At 45.0% G+C, this 18,751-nt stretch overlaps 1 protein-coding gene across 18 annotated transcripts in view; it reads right to left on the bottom strand.

Annotated features, from left to right (window-relative positions):
* Window positions 1-16,945: 16,945 nt before the first annotated feature.
* Window positions 16,946-18,751, bottom strand: part of CHN1 (chimerin 1) — a 146,363-nt gene continuing 144,557 nt past the window's right edge. For all 18 annotated transcript variants that reach the window (XM_065561849.1, XM_065561847.1, XM_065561859.1 and 15 more), the window contains one exon: window positions 16,946-17,867. In XM_065561849.1, coding sequence (XP_065417921.1) covers window positions 17,696-17,867 — 172 coding nt within the window. In that variant the 3' untranslated portion in view covers window positions 16,946-17,695. The remainder of the gene's footprint in view (window positions 17,868-18,751) is intronic.

Consider the following 18,751-nt stretch of genomic DNA (forward strand, 5'->3'; position numbering starts at 1 on the left):
CTCCAAGGTGTTGACCTTGATATATTGGGAGCACTGGAACAACTGGACAAAGCAAAGTCATACCTACAGTCTTACCGGTCAGATGAGGGATTTCAAAATGTTCTGAAGAGTGCACAGAAGTTGGGCAGAGGAACTTCACACTGAAGCTATTTTCCCACCCATTCAAGAATACAAGAGTCACTGAAGAAGAAGATATTTTGATTATGAGGCACAGGATAATCCTATAAGAGACCCCAAACAACAATTCAAAATTGAATTCTTTAACCAGGTGCTAGATTGTGCAATACAGTCAGTTGAAAAGTGTTTCATGCAGCTCAAGGAACACAGCAGTATATTTGGGATGTTGTATGATATTCCAAAACTCCTCACTATACCTGAAGAAGACCTACATCAGCAATGCAGGGCACTAGAGTGTTGGATGAGGAACTCTGGGGAATAGAAGCCTCATCCTGTGTAGTGATGTGGGACATGGCCTATGCCCCCCTTGAGGAGGATAGTGTCTGCTTCTTCTTGGAGAATGTGTTGATGGAAAGAGTTCCCAAGGTGGACTCATGTGGTGGGAATGGCAGAAATTTTATGGAGTATCCATGGTGGATGATCTCCAGTACCCAACTGTCCATGGTGATCTTGCCCCAATTGGGGCAACTAGGGAAAGACAGCCCCCCAAGACAATATGGGGCAGTGAGGGTGGCATCGGGGGAGGTTTTGGCTGCTCCTGGAAGAGGGTTGAGGAGATGGTTGTGGCAGATTCAGGGAAGTCGTTGAGAGTGGTGCCATCTTCATGAAGCCTCCTGCTGGCATTGGTAGTAGGCTGGGTAGGGAGTGCGTGGGCACAGACAGAACAGCTACCTCTCTTATCTGCATTGCAGGGCCGGGGTATATATCCCGAGGGGTCATAATGTGTTCTGGAGTCCTTCAACAAGTGAAGGGATTCGTCCGTCTTGCCATGGAACAACTTGTTCTCATCAAAGGGGAGGTCCTCTGTCATATTTTAGACCTCCGCGGGGAAGCTGCATGACGGGAGCCATGAGTCCCAGCGCATGATGACCCCGGTTGTGCACGCGAGAGAGAAGACATGTCAGCTGCATCTACAGCTGCCTGGAGGCCCACCTTGGTGACCAGGCACCACTCATCTACTGGTGCCTGAAACTGCTGTTGTTGGTTCGGTGGCAGCTTGTCCCTTAACTCTGCTAGTCTAGTGTAGTTATTAAAATCATATTTAGCTAGCCAAGCTTGACAGTTTGCGATCTGGAACTGTAATGTCACCGAGGAATGTACTTTCCTACCTACCAGGTCCATATGCTTTGCTGCCCTGTCCGGAGGGGTCGACTTCTGTGGGTGCTGGTGTGCCCGCTCTGCTGCTGCATGGATGACAAGAGAGCTGGATGAGGGGTACAAAATATCAGGTACAAAATACCTCCTCTCTGCCCGGTTAGGTGTGGGGGCACAGGAGGCAGGGGTGTGCCACACTGCCCGCGCTTGTTGGAGAATGGCCTTGTTAATAGGTAGTGCCCCCCTAGAGGGCCCTTGAGCTTGGAGAATGTCTAGGAGCTTATGGTGCTGGGCCTGAACCTCCTCCTAGTGAATCCCCAAGTCCACTGGAGCAAGTCCTGGCATTGACGGTGGTCGTCCGGCGGAGAGCGCAAGAGGGAAATAAGCACCTCATCCAGCAAAGAGGAAGCAACTGTGGGGACGGTCAGTGATAGCTGCTGTACAGGGGGGTCCGATGGTCCTGGATCCAAGTGTGCACACAGTCACATAGTTTCCTCCGTTAAAAACGTATGGAGGCGGAGCTCCCAAGCTTCCCAGGTTTGGGGCGGAAGGACTTGCAAATGGACCAGTGAGCTGTGATGTGAGCCTCACCGAGGCAATAAAGGCACCTCTGGAGCTTGTCACTCACGGATAATGAGCGCGGGCAGGAGACACAGTTTTTAAATCTCAGAAGCTGGGGCATAGTCCCGGGGGTGGGGGTGTGTGTGTCCTCAAATAAGGAAAGAACTTCGCTAACTCAACAATCCACTCTAAATCTACTATCTATAACTATATACAACTATCTAGAGCAACAGTAGTCTCTCTCTTAGGCTATGTCTACACTAGAACTTTCGTTGGTAAAACTTTTATCTGTGTGAAAACAACACCCCCCCCGACCGTCATAAGTTTCACCAACAAAAGTGCCAGGGTAGACCATACTACGTCAATGGGAGACGCTCTCCTGCTGACATAGCTACTGCTGCTTGTTGGGGCTGCCTTAAGTATGCTGACGGGAGAGCTCTCTCCCATCGACATAGAGCAGCTACGTAGGAGACTTACAGCTGTGCTGCTGTAAGGTCTGTAGTAAAAGCTAAGAGCATGAAGGAACAAGGGTTCTGACTCAGGCCAAGCAGCAGTAAGAGAGAACTGCAGAGGCGTCCATCCACACTGCCTATTATACTCTCGTCTGTGAGCATGAGGGACGCACTACGTACGTGTGGGTCAATGGACACTGCTAAGAAACACTTCCAGACTCAGGCACCTAATGCACATGCGCATCTATGTGTGGAATACCAAATAGGGACATCACTTGAAGAAGAATCTACATTACATGAGTTATATTGCACAGTATAGCTCATATAATGTTGGCAGATAAGTCTGTAGCCAAAGTAGTTAAACAGGGAAGGGGGCAGGTGCACAGAAATGATGAAAGCCCTTTTTCACAACAGGGATAGCTCAGTGGTTTGAGCATTGGCCTGCTAAACCCAGGGTTGAGAGTTCAATCCTTGAGGGGGCCACCTAGGGATCTAGGGCAAAATCAATACTTGGTTCTGCTAGTGAAGGCAGGGGGCTGGACTCGATGACCTTTCAAGGTCCCTTCCAGTTCTAGGAGATAGGATATCTCTATTTATGTATTTAATTTTTATTGTTTTATTTAGACACAGCAGAAAAGCAACAACCAACAATGTATGGATGTGTTAATACTTTGCTATATTCTTTCGGGTTTAGTGAAGGGATCCTTAAAGTGAGCTTCATGATAGTGCATTATGGTAACAAATACCCTCACAACTGGGATAACTGTAATGGCCTTGGACAATCCTATTTGGGTAACTGGAATATTTACTAAAACCTCAGATACACACACAACAAAAACTCAAAATCAAAATCCCAGAAACCATAAGGAGGGGAAAAAAGAGTTCACTTAATATTTAAAAAGTAAATCCTTCTTGGCTGCCAAGTGTATTTTTCAAAAACAATCCCCAGTTGCCTCTGGAAAAGCATTAATCAAAAAATTCCAAAAGCCTGAAAACCATTTGTTCCAATCCACTGCGATAAAGTAGATATATTCCGAAAATAAAGACCCAGCTAACACAGTGATCTAGAGAACATGAAAGGGAGTTGAATCTATCTTTGAGACAAAATACACATGTGAGTAATACAAAAGGATAGAGAAATTAAACAGAGTCCTTAAACAAATTCCTTGAGCAGTGTACTGGTATCTCTCCTGAGAGAAACAATTAGTAGATTCAGTACTGTAAAAGTAGAATCAGTAATATTGATTGGAGCAATTTATGGATTTCCTGTCAGAATACTTGTATCAAGAAGAGTGAGTTACAGTATGGGGTCTCTGTCAATGTTATCTATAGAAAACAAGGGAGGGTTTGAGATGCCACAGGTAGGAAATAAAGCAGACTTTATAAGAGCTCTGGAGAGCAGTCTAATTTGAGTTCTTCCATGATTGGAAGCAAACTGAGACTTGGTTTGTGCTTATTGAGCAGCAGTGTTAACTGCTTAAAATCTCGTTTTAGTTCTAACTTTAACCATAAACCAAAGTGAATCAGATTTAGTAATTAGAATCTTACATAATGCAAAGAAACATATCCAGGTATGCTATGTGTGAGAGCGGTGCATAGCAAAACAAACTCAGCTCCTACTGTTACAAAGATCTCCAATATTTACAGAAGAGTGACTAGAGAGCTTAAAAGTGCGACACAGCTAGGATCCATGGTGCACAGGGGGTACAGACTTCCTTGGGTATGAACTTCCCAAATCTTGCCCTCGTTCTGCTGCAGGCTGGGCCTGTTGTGGCCATGGAAGACAAGTCAGGATTTGCCCCACAGGGTGCAGATCAGGTGACTATGAAGGCGCTAATTTTACATCATCACTTTTCTGACATAAGCACACTTTAAAGACTTGAGTTTGATTAAAAATTAAACATTCAGTGTGTGTACAATGAAGAGCACTTGGAAGTTTGCTGTCATTACAACAGAAAGCACCGTAAGAAGCTTACTGCTAGCCTGTTCATACACTAATTTTCCTTTTTGTGGTGGTGGTTGTTACATTCCTGCAACTATAGCATATTACCTAAGCATAATGAACTCCTCCTTATACCTGTTTGCTTAGCAGTCGTAATCCGCAACATATTTCCTACCCTCATTCTCTGGAATTACATAAGCTTTCCAGGTCTGATGTGCAGTTGCTAAGCATAATTTTGCATGACTTAAAAACCCCAAATATTGCGAGGCTCACTAGATGATTTTTCTTGTTACAATATATCTATAATAAAAACATTTCAGAATGTTCATCAGCGTGCAAAAACTAGGTCAGCACCCCAGAGAATACAGGCCTTTTAGGAGCTTTTACTTGGTCTTCTGCCATTTAAAAAAGAAAAAAAAAATTGGTATAACACTAAAACGTAAATAAAAGGGTTCCCTCCTACCAATGTATTGCAGGGGTAAGCAGAAGTTCACTTTATTGTCTCAGAAGGGTGGTTGGCTTTTTTCCCTCTTACTGAGCTATCTGTTTGTTGCAGCCTCCAGTTTTCCACAATGCACATTTGCACTCAAGATGACTGCCGCTAGCTTGGTTTGATAGCACAACCATCACAACTTCAAGACAACACAAATCATGACTCTTTTGATCCCCAGGCGGGTGAAGATGTGGGGCGATATTGAAGCAATTTTCTTAATCCCTGGGAGGAGGGATTTGATTGCATTCCTCTCCAGCACTATTTAACAGCTGATCCAGAAGAACTACAGTGGCTTTAGAGGAGTCTGTCTCCACCTTCCTGGGTAGCAGATATACTCACCATTCAAATAAATTGATAGAGGAATGATTGTCTTGCAGTGAAGGCACTGGATTAGGATACAGGAGATCTAGGCTGACGTCCCAGTTCTGTCATAAGTTTCCTACTAGACCTTGGGACGTAACAATTGTCTTGTGCCTCAGTTGTCCCCTATAAAATGGGGATAATATCCTTACCATAGAGGTGTTGTGAGGATAAATAGGTTGTACTAAGAAACGCTGGTGATGGGGGCATATCAGTATCTACAGAGCTAAACAGTACTAACTTCATACCAGAATATATATATTTACTAGTATCATTGATATCATTAGTGCTGCCAACATACAGAGTCACAAGATCATAGATGATAAAACAGGAAAGGTACTCACATACATGTGATATAGGAATCTAAATGGAACAGAATATTAGCTCATCCAGGCTATCTGCCTGAAAATTCAGGCCCATTGCTCAGGGCTGGCCCACAACATTTTGGCACCTGAGGCGGGGAGCTCAAATGACACCCCCATGCCCCCTTGCTTGGGCCAAAACTTTGAAAGGTCTCAATTCTGCTTTCTTCCTGTTCTTCTCCTCTCATGGTACTGCTCTGATACCTACCCCAATAAAGGAGAACTAACAACTTAAAATGCCTTGTTCAAAAATTTGAAGTAACACTTAACTTTCAAACGCCTGAACAGCAAATGTAACTTTTCTTGTCTGCATAGTAAACACTGGCATTTTTATCTGTTTGAATAATCAAAGTGGTGCTTTCCGTGCCTTCTTGGTTGCAAAGATTTGAACTGCTTCCTGAAGTTCCACAGTCTGGGCCAGCTCATGCTCTATCGAGATGGTTGCAAGGCCAACCAGCCTCTCCTGTGTCATTGTGGAGCGTAGATGTGTCTTTATTAACTTCAGCTTGGAGAAGCTGCCTTCTCCACTGGCAACTGTTACAGGAAGTGTTCGAAGTATGCGCAGAGCAACAAAAGCATTTGGAAAGAGGGTGGTCAACTTATATATGCACATATATTCCAGAACAGCCTTTGGAGTTGTTCCTGCTGAAATGTATCTTGAAAGGGCTTTCATTTCATCACCTAAACCACTCGAATCAATATCGTGCATGTCATCATGTGTCAACACTGTCTCTAGTGCCCTGCATTGCTGATGTAGGTCTTCTTCAGGTATAGTGAGGAGTTTTGGAATATCATACAACATCCCAAATATACTGCTGTGTTCCTTGAGCCGCATGAAACGTTTTTCAACTGACCATATTGCACAATCTAGCACCTGGTTAAAGAATTCAACTTTGAATTGTTGTTTGGGGTCTCTTATAGGATTATCCTGTGCCTCATAATCAAAATATCTTCTTCTTCAGTGACTCTTGTATTCTTGAATGGGTGGGAAAATAGCTTCAGTGTGAAGTTCCTCTGCCAACTTCTGTGCACTCTTCAGAACATTTTGAAATCCCTCATCTGACCGGTAAGACTGTAGGTATGACTTTGCTTTGTCCAGTTGTTCCATTGCTCCCGATATATCAAGGTCAACACCTTGGAGTCTCTTGCTTACAGCATTTCTTTCAAACAGTATGTCATGCCACAACACTAAGCCACACAGAAATTTGAAGTTATGTATGTTTCTGGTGATTCCATTCCCCTCTGCCACTGTTCTCCCACGAACAGTTCCTGTCATAGTATTATCCTGCATAATGGCAACTATGGCATCATCTATATTCCCAATTTGGCGTTTGATAGGCTTTATCGCCTCCACTAGACTTTCCCATCGTGTGGCACTCAGTGGTTTCAGTGTCAGAGAGGATGTTCCCAGATGTTGCTTCAAAATTTGCCATTGATGAGTCGATGCAGAGAAAAATACATAGATGCTTTGAATTACATTAAAAAATTCAGGAGCCTCACTAGAAGCTGATGCTGTATCACTGACCACCAAGTTCAATGAATGAGAACTGCATGGGACAAAAAAAGCTCGAGGGTTTAACTCTCAGATCCGTGTCTGCACTCCTCTGTTCTTTCCTCTCATGTTGGCACCATTATCGTAGCCCTGACCTCTCATGTCAGCTATCACAATTCCCATATCTTCCAGCTTTTTAAGAAGCATATTTGTCATGCCAGCTCCTGTAGTATAATCAATGTCAATAAATTCTAGAAAATGCTCTGTGACAGTCACCGTTGCAGGGACATTTTCACTAGGTTCTGTTGTTGTTACAAAACGCACCATTAAAGTCATTTGTTCCGTATAACTAATGTCAGGTGTGCAGTCCAGAATAACCGAGTAATATCTTGCTGACTTCAGATCCGCCACAATCTTCTGTTTGACTTTTGTTGCCAGTAGCTATATGATCTCATTTTGAATTGTTTTTCCAAGGTAGTGGTGTGTGTACATTTCTTGGGTGGTGACTTTTCTTAGATGCTTCTGGAGTACAGCATCAAACTCAGCCATCAGCTCCACAATTTTAAGGAAGTTTCCATTGTTTGGCACATACAGCTGATCTGAAGTGCCATGCAGTGCTAGGTTTTGGGTAGCAAGCATTCTCACAATGGCAATGAGCCTTTTCAGAACATTTTGCCAGTAAAGAGACTCTGATGTAATCTTCTCTTGATGCTGATCATCTAAGGTGGCCTTTAACCGTAGTCTCATCTCAAGATCTTTCCACCTATGGAATGCTCTCTGGTGATTTGCTGCCTTCTCATGGCATGCCAGATTTCTAGCCAGATTTTTCCAGTTCTTTGTTCCTGTAGAACCCAATGTGTCTGGAATATTAGACTGGAAGAGTTTGCAACAAAAACAGTATGCAGCATTCTAGGTTTTTGAGTACATAAGCCATGGCCTCTTCACTTTGTCACCATTGGGGATTTCACGCCAGTAATGTGTTGGATGGAAACTTCTATTTTCATTGTCTTTGGGGAACATGAAGTTTTTCAGTTGCTGTGGCCCATGCAGTACAAGGAAATCCCTCAGGCTGCTGCTCAAGTGGGTACACAGTCCTGGATCATCTAGACTGAAGGAACGAAACTCAGTAGCAGCTGTTCCTTGCGCCTCCACCACACTCATCTCTGATCTACACTTTTCTTCAGGAATGTGCCTGGTTACATCCATTTGAGATGGAGATATGGATGCTGCAGTAACTGCCAGGTCACCTGCACTCTGACTTACTGGAAGATCAGGCATCTCCTCACCACTCACATCCTCATTGGGGCCGGAAGGCTCACTGTGAACATTTGTGTCTATGTATCTCAGGAGCGCTCCTTCCTGCTTAGATAGAAAAGCTTCCTTTGCTTGCTTGCTTTTCTGAATGCTGCCCCAGAAGGGCGTTTTCTTCTTTCACTCATGACTGCTGTTCTGTGCCAGCTGTAGTGGCTCTCAACACTCAATTGAATGGGACAAATAAGCAGGCTGGTAGCAGGGCCTGAGATAGGGAAGATATCAGCGTCTTAAGGGCCTAACTGGCTCCTACTACTTCAGTTTTTGCCTGTTCTCCTCAAGTGGGTTCAGGGAAGCAGCAGGAAATATGAAGCTCCCTGAGAAGCTGGTGTTAATCAGTCCAGGCTCCTGGGGGTGCTAGAGAGGTACATAAGAGGCTCCTCCTCTCTCTCCCTCCAACTCCTGCTGCTTTCTGTTATTCCCTCTCACCTTTTCTCCTGCCTGCCTGTTATGTCTCTTGTGCCCTCCTTCCTCCAGCACAGCATTCTGCATCTAGAGCAGAGAGACTACATATACATCAGCAGCAGACACAATTTTCTACACTCTGGGTCCTCGTGGCACCCCCCCAACACAGTCTGGCACCTGAGGCGGCCACCTTAGTTCGCCTCATGGTAAGGCCAGCCCTGACATTATTCACTGTACATATTCTAGTATTTGGTCCAGTCTAGATCTAAATGGCTCAAGCAATTTCCTTTGAGAGATTATTTTGCAGTTTATTATACCTCACAGCCAAGAAGTTTTTTTCTGATAACTTAAAATTTCCCTTTTTCTTTTTCATTTTCATTTCATGCTATCACTACTAATTATGCACCCAAAATTTCCCCTAAACAATTCCTCCCTAAACTTTTCTGCTATTTTATCTTTATTTTTCCGTTAGAGACAGATTTAAAAAAGACATTCAGTGCCTTAGCTATTTTGAGTAATTAATTTCATCCTCTTTCTCTGCCCCTATTAATGCACTTACTTTCCCCTAGTACTATTCCTACATGCCCCTTTGGTTACAATGAACTTATTCGGCTTCTTTTCCCTTATATTTTCCCCACAAATTGGACTGAGCAGTCTTGGTTTTTCCTTTCCCATCTCCAGAACTGGCTTCTTTTTTAAACTCAGATCTTAAGCAATCCCTCATTAAGCCCATGTATTTTAAAACCTGACCTGCAGTCCCATACATTTTTCCAGGATTGTACTTCTCTTAGGCAGGCACAGTCAGTCATGCTAAATTATGTCACCTTAATGTCGTGGTTCTGGGATGTGAACAATCACTTTACTTGCAGGGTTTGAAATCCAAACAGGTCTCTAGGGATTAAAAGTCAATCAAATATTTTGATAGTTGTACTAGTCCCTCAAAGCCCCTTTCCCTATTACTAATGCAAATTAGGGCCCAACCATCTGAATGTAAGGTACAGCTTTGTAAATGAAATGCTACAAGTATATTTCAAGCACTGAAAAGCAAGTCAGTAACCACCTAATGTACACTTAATACATTGTGACAAAACTTAATGAAAAATAATCACCTTACTGAAATGATTTTAATTAGCTTTATTATTTAAAAGAGGAAAATCATTTCACATTAATGGATGAAGCATGTAAAATTAAATAGAATAAATTCACATATTTCATTGTAGATGACTGTACATTCCAGAATGTGTTTTCCACTCCGGTGTTTGGGTAAGTACATCTTTATCAGAAACATTCTCACAGTCTTAATTATGCAGACTCCACAGCCCTGAGATTATTTGTTGCTTAACATATTCAGAGGTTTTATTATCAATATTTGGTGTGTAGTTTCATCTATCTATAGTCACGTTTTGTGATCGAGGGAAAATAGAGTGTGCTTATTACAGGAGAGAAACAGATACATGAACCAGAAGTCCACATGTATAGTAGTTGCAGAGAAAAATCTTAATTACTCATTATCTAGCTCTAAAGAGGGATGTGTAAACAAAGGAAATTAAGTAGAGAGCCAAACCCCACCCTCCTCTTAGAAGCTGATGGCAGTTTAGCTTCTTTCCGTTCCTGGGCCAGTCTTCCCAAGGTTGCCCATTCAGATTCCTGAATAGGCCAGTGTTCCGAAAGATGCATGCGTCATGCACCTTTCTGGATCAGCTTGCATTAATGGCCATTGGTGGCTTTCTAAAGTTGGTTGTGGGCCCTTAGGAGGAGCTACAGATTGTGATATGTTGGGTTAATTTTACAGTTGCATGTGGCTTTTTGAGGCAATATGCGTCAGTTTCTAAAGACTGAACACTTCCCAGGCTAGATAATTCCTATCACTCCAAGGAGGGATGGCATTTCCAGCACCAGCAGCGAACAGGAATGTGCCCAGGGCACGTTCAAGAGCAGCTTACATGACCCGTTGCTCATTGGCTATTGGTTATTGAGAGTCCAATCAATGTCTGATATTTTGGGTTTGTTGTCTCCAACTCATTTTGGATCCAATCCAGTTTTCTTCTGAGCAACTGGCAATGTTGCTCTAGATGTGCCAGTGCTTCTAAAGGCTGTTCTGAAAAGTGAGGCATACAGTCATTACTGTCAACAGCATCAATCTGTTAGCACACTTGGACCGGATGAGCGGTGTACTTCATGTTGGAGAAAGCAGGGATAGACAAAGGCTGATAAAATTATCCAAATTACTCCTGTTTACCATGCACTTCCTGCAATACGCCTTGAACAGATGGATTTTGCACAGACAGGAATTCAGAACAAAAGTTTTCACTGTGTGTCCTTTGGACAATCCACTAAAACCTACTCTGCCAAAGGATGGAAAGGGTATATCTACACTGCACATGAAAGTGTGATTGTAGCATGGGTAGGCATATGTGTGCTAGCTTTAGTCTAGCTAATGTGAGTTACGATAGTAATGATGTAGACATAGTGGCATGGGCTTCAGCACAGGCTAGCCACTCAAATACAGTCTGTTGTGGAACCAGGGTCTCAGCTGCTAGCCTGTATATACCATGTACACTACTTGTGTTGGCTAGATTATAGCTTGCATGGGTATACCGATCCGTGCTACAGTCACACCTTCACATGCAGTGTCAACATACCCAAAGTGTCATTACAACAGGATTGCCAGCGCACAGGGAAGTCCCAGTGATGACCCCTTCTCTAGCCACACTATGCTGGCTGCTGATAATTGGTTGTACGGGACTCTATACCAGCTCTAGCACATTGGAGGATGTCCCTACAAAAGGGAAATGCTCACATGGCTGTCTATGCTGGCTTTGAGGGTGTAATGCACTGGCAGCATGGTGAAAAGCAATCCAAATGCAGGGAAGCATCTGAGATAACACATCTACAGGTGCAGCAGTTCAAACAAGTCAAGAACTCATAAAAGCCAGCAAACATTATTTAAAAAAAAAGATCATGGACCTAAAGATGATTTAGGAGTACAACACTGGGAGGGCATTGCACCAAAAACCTGAGAATTGGGGCTGTTAGAGCAGTGTGGTGTAACAGCAGAGAGTGTATTAGGTCATTTACACAGGGGAGAGAGCATATGGGACCATTAGAGTAGCACAATATACATCCAGCAGAGGGCGTATGGAGCTGTTAGAGCAGTGCATTAGAAAAACAGCAGAGGGGATAAGGGGCCATTAGAGTAGCCGGGTATGAACATGGCAGAGGGCACATGAAGCTGTTACGGCAGCGCCGTATAAATCCAGCAGTGAGTGCTGTGACAGATAAGATGAGCACAGGCATATCTTTGAGCCTTTTGTATTAACTTTAGCAACATTATCTCTAGTGCTCCAGTCCTAAAAATAAAAGTACTGGACAGCTGTTCTGGCTTCCCAAAAAAGTGCTGGAATGGTGCATACTTTTTATTGCACACCAGTAGCCTGAGCCGTAAGGGAAGGAGACCATGATGAAACTCATGGTGAAGAGCAGCATCCTGGCCAGGCTCTCAGTCCAGAGCAGCAGGTCCCACTGGTAGTGGCACACCAGGATCAGTTAGGCAAATCACACCACCACCAGGACACACGTGCTCAGGAAGCTCTTTGCAACAGCAGGTGCCTAGTAGGCAGCAGTAGGCCCAGGTCCTGGCCTTGGGCATCCCAGGATCCACACTGTCTGTCTTGGGCAGCTGGCACAGCAATAGCTCTGAGTGCAGCAGCCTGTTCTGCACCTGGCATGGCCTAAACAGGAGCCCACCAGTCTCTGCTGGGATGCAGCCTGCTGGTTCTCCCCCTCCCACTACTCTGCCAGCCTGGGGATGCCCGTGGATAAGGTCCTGTCTGGCCGGCTAGGCAGCTGTGTTCTTGATTGCCCGGGAGAGGAGTTGGAGCCCAGTGCTTCCGGAGCGCCACATCCTGAGCGTGCTGGGCCCAGCCAGCTCTAACCCAGCAGCAAGTGTGAAAAATCGGGATAGGGGGTGGGGGGTAATAGGAGCCTATATAAGAAAAAGCCCCCAAAATCGGGACTGTTCCTATAAAATCGGGACATCTGGTCACCCTAGCCACCACACCAGCCCAGTCCCCACTTCCTGAAGCCTCTGGGCAGGGGTGGCTGCTCGCTCATCGCTTTGCCATGGCCCAGCTCCCACAGCACAGAAGAGACTGACCGTTGATGGAGGCGGGGGGAGGCAAGTGGTCACACTTCTCCACCACCGAGCACAGGCTTACAGGGCCAGGAGCACTAGCAGTGCTCAAGTCCTTCCTAAAAAAGAAATACCGGAGCAGCGGCCCAGCATGTTGCTGCATGACTCGAGTGCTGTTTGTTTGTGAGCCAGGGATTGTATGCTGGCTGGCTGGCTGGCGAGGGTTGCTCAACCCCATCCAGGAACTAAAATCAGGGAAGGGGTAATTACTGCAGACCCTGGGACAAGAGAAGGCCCCACTCCCGGTGAACTGCACATACTGGTTCAAGAGACTCAGGAGACAAAGACAGAGCTTGTGACAGAAAGAGCCAAGCTGAAGTGAGTGGGGGCCCTTGTTCTGATCCAGCTGAGATGAACCTTTGCCCACAGGGAGCAAACCCAGCTGAAGGGCTGGAGCCTGCCAGGATCTCCACATGGAGGATGGGGGTGTTCTGGTTAGGCCAGACCCACTGCATAATCACTGGAGCTAAAGCCCCACCCCCTGGGCTGGAGGGAGAGGGAGGTCCCTGATGGGGACGGGATCAGCAATGCAATCACCTGATACTGTACTGGACACTTGCAGCCCGTCGAGGGGCACATGGGCCAGGAGCCTGGCCGGCTATTCCTCAGACCCAACCGGTGCAGGAGTTTACTTGAGCCTGCCATAAGGCGCCCGGCCCTGCTCTCGCCTGCCTAGCCTGGTTACGGATGGCTGAGGAGATGCTCTAGGTGTGTTTCTCTGGTTAGGGCCACTCTAGGCTTTATCTCTGTGGTTGGAGGCCTCCAGGTCTCCCTTCTGTGACTTGGCTGGGGTCTCTGACCAATGAGATGTAGCCTAGAGCTTAGTCCCCCCAGTTTACCCCAAGGCTTGGAGCCAAGGCTGGGGTCCTGCTACGTGGTGCTCTAGTCCTCATGCCATGCTCCAGACCCTGGAGCAGCAGCTAGAGCTCCAGGCATCCTGGGAGCAAGGGGTATGAGCAGCCACATTAGGCACCCAGCTATGGATCAGCAGCCCAGCCCCATCCCTTTCCCAGAGCAGTCAGCTGCAGGAACAAGTAACTCAACCATGGCCTTCCACTCAATCCAAGATGAGAAGCAAGCAGAGACCTTTCAGCTGTAATAGGTTTGCTGTACTGCCTCTATTCACTTACAGCTGTGCAAGTCAATGTAAAATCTGCTGTGTAGCTCCAGTAGGCCAAGTGAGTTGCATGCCCCAGGGGCTCCTTGCATTCTCCAGCTGCTACCAACAGGCTCCCTATATGGAACCCTCCCATCCCCCTCTATTTCAGAGACTCTCTGCAACCATGGGCAGTGTGCGCACCACCATTTCAATCCCCCCACCTCCCAACCAGCCTTAAGCATGGGCTCTCCTTCCAGGCCAGGGCCTCAGGGTGCCCCCCCCCACCTTCTTCCTCCTGGCAGGGTCTTTGTGTGCCCTCCTTTCCTCCCACTCCAGCTCCATCACTCCATGGGGCCCACTTTCTTCCTCCCCATTTCCCCACTCTGGATCCCTGCTTCCACCACTGCCCACCCAGTTTCCAGTATTGTCAACTTCAAGACAACAAAAGTCATGACCGAACCCCCCAAAATCATGATGGGCCTAAAAACCATGATTTTGTTTAAAAAAAGACTATACTGTGTTGTTTGGTCTGTCTTTTGACATCCCGTGTGTGTGCGTTCACTCTCCCAGATTCATTGGGTAAGGTGATTTTGGCCCCCACTGCAGGAGCTCTCACCTCGACATCTGCCTATTCTCTGCTCAGCAATTAATCCTACACTCCCATCTCCAAACCACATGTTCCCTCACCAACCCGCTGCATCCACCCTGCCCACCCTTTGCCATCTGTTCAGTGCCCCAGCCTCACCTCTGCTTCTGCTGGGTTCTTCACACACACCCCAGGTATGGGGGGCTGCAGTGGGGCCTCCTCTCTCCCTGCCAGGCTAGGGAGGCAGCTCCGGGGGTTTTTCACCCCTTCCGTCCCTTCCCTGGCTGGGTGCTGCAGTGGGGGGGGGGGGGAGGAGGAGTACCCCCTCTATTGCTCATGGGTGGGGGGGGAAGAGAGCAGAGCTGCCCTGGGCTGCTGGGCTCTTTCTGTCCCCCTGCCCCCTTGTGAGAAGGGCTTCAGGTTGCTGAGGGGATGGGAAAAGAGCGCTTCCTGCTTCCCACAGCACCCATGATTGGTTGTTCTGTCCTAGGAGGCGGGCAAGGCAGGTGGGCAGCCAATCGGAAGGCTCACATCTGCTAGCTAAGTGGAGCTTCTTGTGTCGTTGCCAGACTGGCTCCAGCCCCGACTGACAAACATCTGTCACAAGAGAAAAAAATCCCATGAGTTGGCAACATGGAGTCCCACCACCACACTCCCTGGGTCCCTGCTTCCCTCATCACTCCACGCCCCACATACTCCCCATTGATTCCCTACTTTCCCCTATCCCCATCATTTAGACCCCAATCCGCTGAGTTCCTTCTTCCTCCTCCACTCCCCCTGGTCCCTGCTTCTTCCACCACCACTGCCCAACCCTTTAGTTCCCAACCCTCCTACCTCCCTTACCCCTCTGAGTCCCCATTGCCCTCCCCCAAATCCCCTCTTCCCTCACTATAAACATTCCCTGTAAAGAGCTCTCCTTTTTATTTCTTCTTTTTTTGTTAGATTCCAGGCTACAGATAATGTCTCTAGGCAGCAGATTAAGCTGCTGCCCCTGATACATGGAGGCAGCAGCATGGGGCAACGGAGAGATTGTTCTGTCTGAAGCACAAGGCAGTTTGGGCCTCCTGCTTTTCCTGTGAATCTGGCTTTTCTGGTGTTCTGATTTGTATCAAAATAAATAGTATTGTGCCCACTGATGCTTAGAACATTCCCTGCAATTTTGAAATGGATTGGTTGGTGTTCCAAAGTGATCTTTTTACAGACTAAGAAATGCCACTAAGTTGAGCATCAGACCTTGCTTTGCTTGCTCCATAAATGCAAATCAGAATGGTAACATTTGACATCCAGTGTGCACCCACTTTGCACTTGTGTAAATCATTACACACGTGCAAGGCAATGGAGAATCAGGTCCAATATATTTGAGGAGGTGAAGATCTGATATAGTCACATATTGCACTTGGACAAATCTGGTCTGCCATTTTTTGGTGATGAGTGAGTCAGAATCCTTAACATGAAAACATTTGGTTTGTTTGTTTGTTTTTTAGGGCTGTGATTACAAGAGTACAGAAAATTCCAACAATTCCAATCAAAATTCACTGGAGTACCAGTCTTATAGAAATTGTGAAAGCTGAGAAAATAGTGCTTGTAGGTTTACTAAAACTTACTGTGGTGTGACTCTCGGTGTTAACCTGCTTAGAGATGTGCAGTCAGACTCTACACTGTTGGATGGAATAATATTGCTTTGTCACACTCAGGAGCATTTCTAGAGAATAAAATGTGAATACATGGAGTGGCTGTATCATTGGTACTGCTGAAAGGCTGATAAGAAGCAATTTGTATGCATTGCTCTTCCCTAGATTGATGAATTATTTATCATTTTTGGTCATTTCCCCTTCATATGGAGGGGAGGGGAGGGGAGGGCAGAAGTGTCAGGGTCAGTGTTGAACAATTTAAGCCTGAAGCAAATATAGTTTGGTATATTTGTAAATAAGTAGTGGATTCACCTATTCTGGCCACCTATATTTGTGTAACTGTAAATTGCAATACTGGCCTATGTACAAGCAAATAACTGTACACATTTTTGGAAAAATTCATAGAAAGTTATTAATAGTACTGGAGGCTTTGAAGAATTTCATTAGTTTTTGTTTTTTAAGAGGTGCTGAGGAGCTCTTGCAAAATGTTCTGGATGCTGATTAAAGAATTTTGCAAATAAAATAATCATGAGAATTTGATGGGAACCTTAACAAGTGTCAGACTCCAAGCTACTTAGATTGGGAATGTCCTACCAAAAAATTAACAGAAATATAAATTGTCTCTTTTCAGTCAAAGGTCATTCAGTATATTCTGAGTGCCAAAATATCACACATCATTCAAATAGCTCAACAAGAAATGAGTTGATATTTTATTTTGTGAACATAAATGTGAAAACAAAGGCATTGAAAATATTTTCATTAATTTAAAAGAAAGCACAGCACAATGTGAGATTTCTAATAGCAAAATTTAATAAATTAATATATGCATGCCAGATAAAAATACAAAATTACAATTGAAACAACAATAAAGGAAATATTGTACAGTGTTGCAGATTTTACTGCAACCACAATAAAAGGCATGAAGAATTACTTAAAGTGACAAAGTACACATTTTGTTTCTGTTAAAAACAAATCACTACATGTTAAAGAACTGAGAGAAACCAGGAAGAAATCACCCAAGAAAGTGGGAAAACAATGATAGGAAATGTCAACATACAGCCAGAAGCCCTATTTCACAGAAATCATTCTTTTTTAGTATCAGAAACCAATTACATAGAACATAAAAGCAAATTCACAATAGGTTTACACTGAGAAACATGCTAAATTACAGTCACAAACTATCCAGAACAAAGATGCTTATAAAAGATGCTGCACCGGTTCTCGTTTCTTTTGCAGAAAGATCTTCATCAAAACAGGGAGAACAGGAAGCCAATCATGCAATCGAGCTTTAGATTTTTGCTTTAAACATGATAAACACCCAGGATTACTAGTACTGGAAAATGTGTTAACCTTTTTTCAACATCAGCTGAATGGCACTACAGAAGCGACACCGAGTTCCTTCATTTTTATCCTGTATACATCAAAAGCTCTAGCAAATATGGAATTCAGCTACAAGAGCCAGTTAAATTACATTAAAATATTCCTTCCTCCACAGAATATTGTTGTTTCCTTTTTTAGAAAGAACAAAACAAAATATTCAAAATAAAATGTCTTCATTTTTTATAAGCATCTCCACCACAAGTCTCTGGTAACGGATATCATTCAGTGCAGCCATTGCATCTAGTTCTGGTGCTCGCATAAGGGTTGGTCCAAAAACAATGCCAAGATTCTCTGCATTCATGAGATTCTCCTTTTCATGAAGGGTTACCCTATAAAGGAGGACAATGTTAAACACAAGGCATGTCATACCAAATATTGGTTGATGACACAGTGCACATTGACATGTATCTGAAAACCCCTGGGCAGAGGGGAGGAGCAAAAAGTGCATTCTTTACCTTTCCCAAAAACCTGTGGAGAGACTGCTTCACAGGCCCTATGTAGGGTGTGTGTGGGGGGATGTTCCTACAAATCAGAACATGGGTGCACAGTAATGCTACTTTTGCCATTTATAAACGTACTGAGGGCCATTTAGGTGGGAAGGCAAAACTTAGTGTAAAGATCCTCTTTACAGGACTATAATAAGATTACCAATTTAAAATTCACCACAAATGTAGTGTTCCCACTTAGGCCTGGTCTATACTACCCGCCTGAATCGGCGGATAGAAATCGACCTCTCGGGGATCGATTTATCGCGTCCCGTTGGGACGCGACAATCGATCCCCGAATCGGCGCTCTAACTCCACCAGCGGAGGTGGTAGTAAGCGCCGCCGACAAAAAGCGGCAGAAGTCGATTTTGCCGCCGTCCTCACAACGGGGTAAGTCGGCTGTAATACGTCGAATTCAGCTACGCTATTCACGTAGCTGAATTTGCGTATCTTAAATCGACTCCCCGCTGTAGTGTAGATGTACCCTTACAGGATAGGGGAAACCTGATCAAACTGTTTCTCTCTCACGCATTCTATTATAGTCACATCTGAATTCATTTGATATATACATTGCAAACTAACCATGTCATGAAGTAGTCAACTGGACTGTGTGGGGTGAGATTCTCTCCCACAGGCACAAGTGATGCAAATTACATCCCCTGGCACAGAAAACAGCAGCAGCACCTGAACGGGGACTCACCTTGGGGCTGCTTTAAAATCCATCAGGG

This window comes from Chrysemys picta, chromosome 11, assembly GCF_011386835.1.
Source record: "Chrysemys picta bellii isolate R12L10 chromosome 11, ASM1138683v2, whole genome shotgun sequence".
Taxonomy (NCBI): Eukaryota; Metazoa; Chordata; order Testudines; family Emydidae; genus Chrysemys; species Chrysemys picta.